At 46.5% G+C, this 1268-nt stretch overlaps 1 protein-coding gene across 1 annotated transcript in view; it reads right to left on the bottom strand.

Moving 5' to 3' along the window:
* The window catches only part of Rnf125 (ring finger protein 125), a 66866-nt gene that overhangs the window by 28477 nt on the left and 37121 nt on the right, over window positions 1-1268 (bottom strand). Inside the window, exon 5 of the mRNA XM_012514457.2 lies at window positions 438-528. Coding sequence (XP_012369911.2) covers window positions 438-528 — 91 coding nt within the window. The remainder of the gene's footprint in view (window positions 1-437; window positions 529-1268) is intronic.

The raw sequence follows: 1268 nt of genomic DNA, 5'->3' as shown, positions 1-1268 counted from the left end.
AAATAAATAAATAAATTTAAAATAGTAACTTTATGCCCTGCAAACATGTGCCAATAAAAATAAGAATTACAGCTGGGCGCAATGGCACACACCTATCATCCCAGCACTCTGGATGCTGAGGCCAGCTTGAACTGCATAGTGATGCCCTAGCTCAAAAAGACAAACAATTAAAAATAAAGGTATAGTAACAAAATTCCTGGGCCGGCCAAATAGCTCAGCGGGAGCCAGGGGTTCAATCCCCAGGCCTGCCGTGCTGATCCCACCCCTGGGGCACCCTGAGATGGCAAATGAGCCTGGGCGTGGTGACGCACACCTTATCCCAGCCTTTGGGAGGCTGTAAACAGGCAGGTCACTAGAAGTCCCATCTAGCAATGAGACCCTAGACACCTTGTAGACCCTCCCCTAAAATACAAAAAAAAAAAAAAAAAAATCCTTACCACAGGTCTTCTTTCAGATCTGTGATGAGTAATACAGTGATCTAACAGGCTGTCTTCATCCAATTCCCTCTGACAAAACGGGCACACACACCTAGACGCGGCACAGAATTACAAACATTACTGAAATCATTGTCAACTAGACCAAGAGTCACTTAATTGAAACATTTTTTTTTTTTTTTTAATATGGGGCTGGAAAGATGGCACAACAGTCTAAGCGCCTGCCTGGCAAGCACAAGGACCCAGGTTCAATTCACCAGGCCGTGCCAGCCCTAGAAGCCCAGGCATGCTGTGCAGGCCACTGAAACTGGGCATGGTGGTACATGCCTGAATCCCATTGCTGGGGACTCTGAGACAGGAGGATCACTATGAGTCCAAGCTGAGTCCAAGTTGTGTAGCAAGACCCTGTACCAAAATAAATAAATAAAATAAATGGAGCCAGGAATTTAGCTCTGTGGCACAGTACCTGCCTGGCAAGCGTGAGGTCCTGAGTTCAGTTCCTGGTACCTGGCCCCTGGTGGATTTACTTTCTAATTCTAGTTCTTCTGCTTTGATTTTATTTTTCTTATCCTGGTAATGGTGCTGATACCTATTTTCCCACAAGAAATCTAAGTATGTATCCTAAGAGAAATGTAGCAGAGAAGCAAATACAACACATTTGAAGGAAGCACGGTCATCCGCCTTGGCAGAGGAGCGCCATCTGAGCGCTGAGGAGCTTGGACACCAGCACCACGGCCCCCAGCTGTCCCCGGGTCTCTTTTGTCTTCCTCTCTTTCCCAACTCAGGCAGCATCTCACCTGGACTTGTTCTCAGGGTCTACAAGCATAACTAGAA

This window comes from Octodon degus, unplaced genomic scaffold (genome assembly GCF_000260255.1).
Source record: "Octodon degus isolate 3935 unplaced genomic scaffold, OctDeg1.0 scaffold00003, whole genome shotgun sequence".
In the NCBI taxonomy this organism is placed as follows: Eukaryota; Metazoa; Chordata; class Mammalia; order Rodentia; family Octodontidae; genus Octodon; species Octodon degus.
The sequence above is the reverse complement of the archived record's forward strand: the minus strand, read 5'-3'. Positions and strand labels throughout refer to the sequence as shown.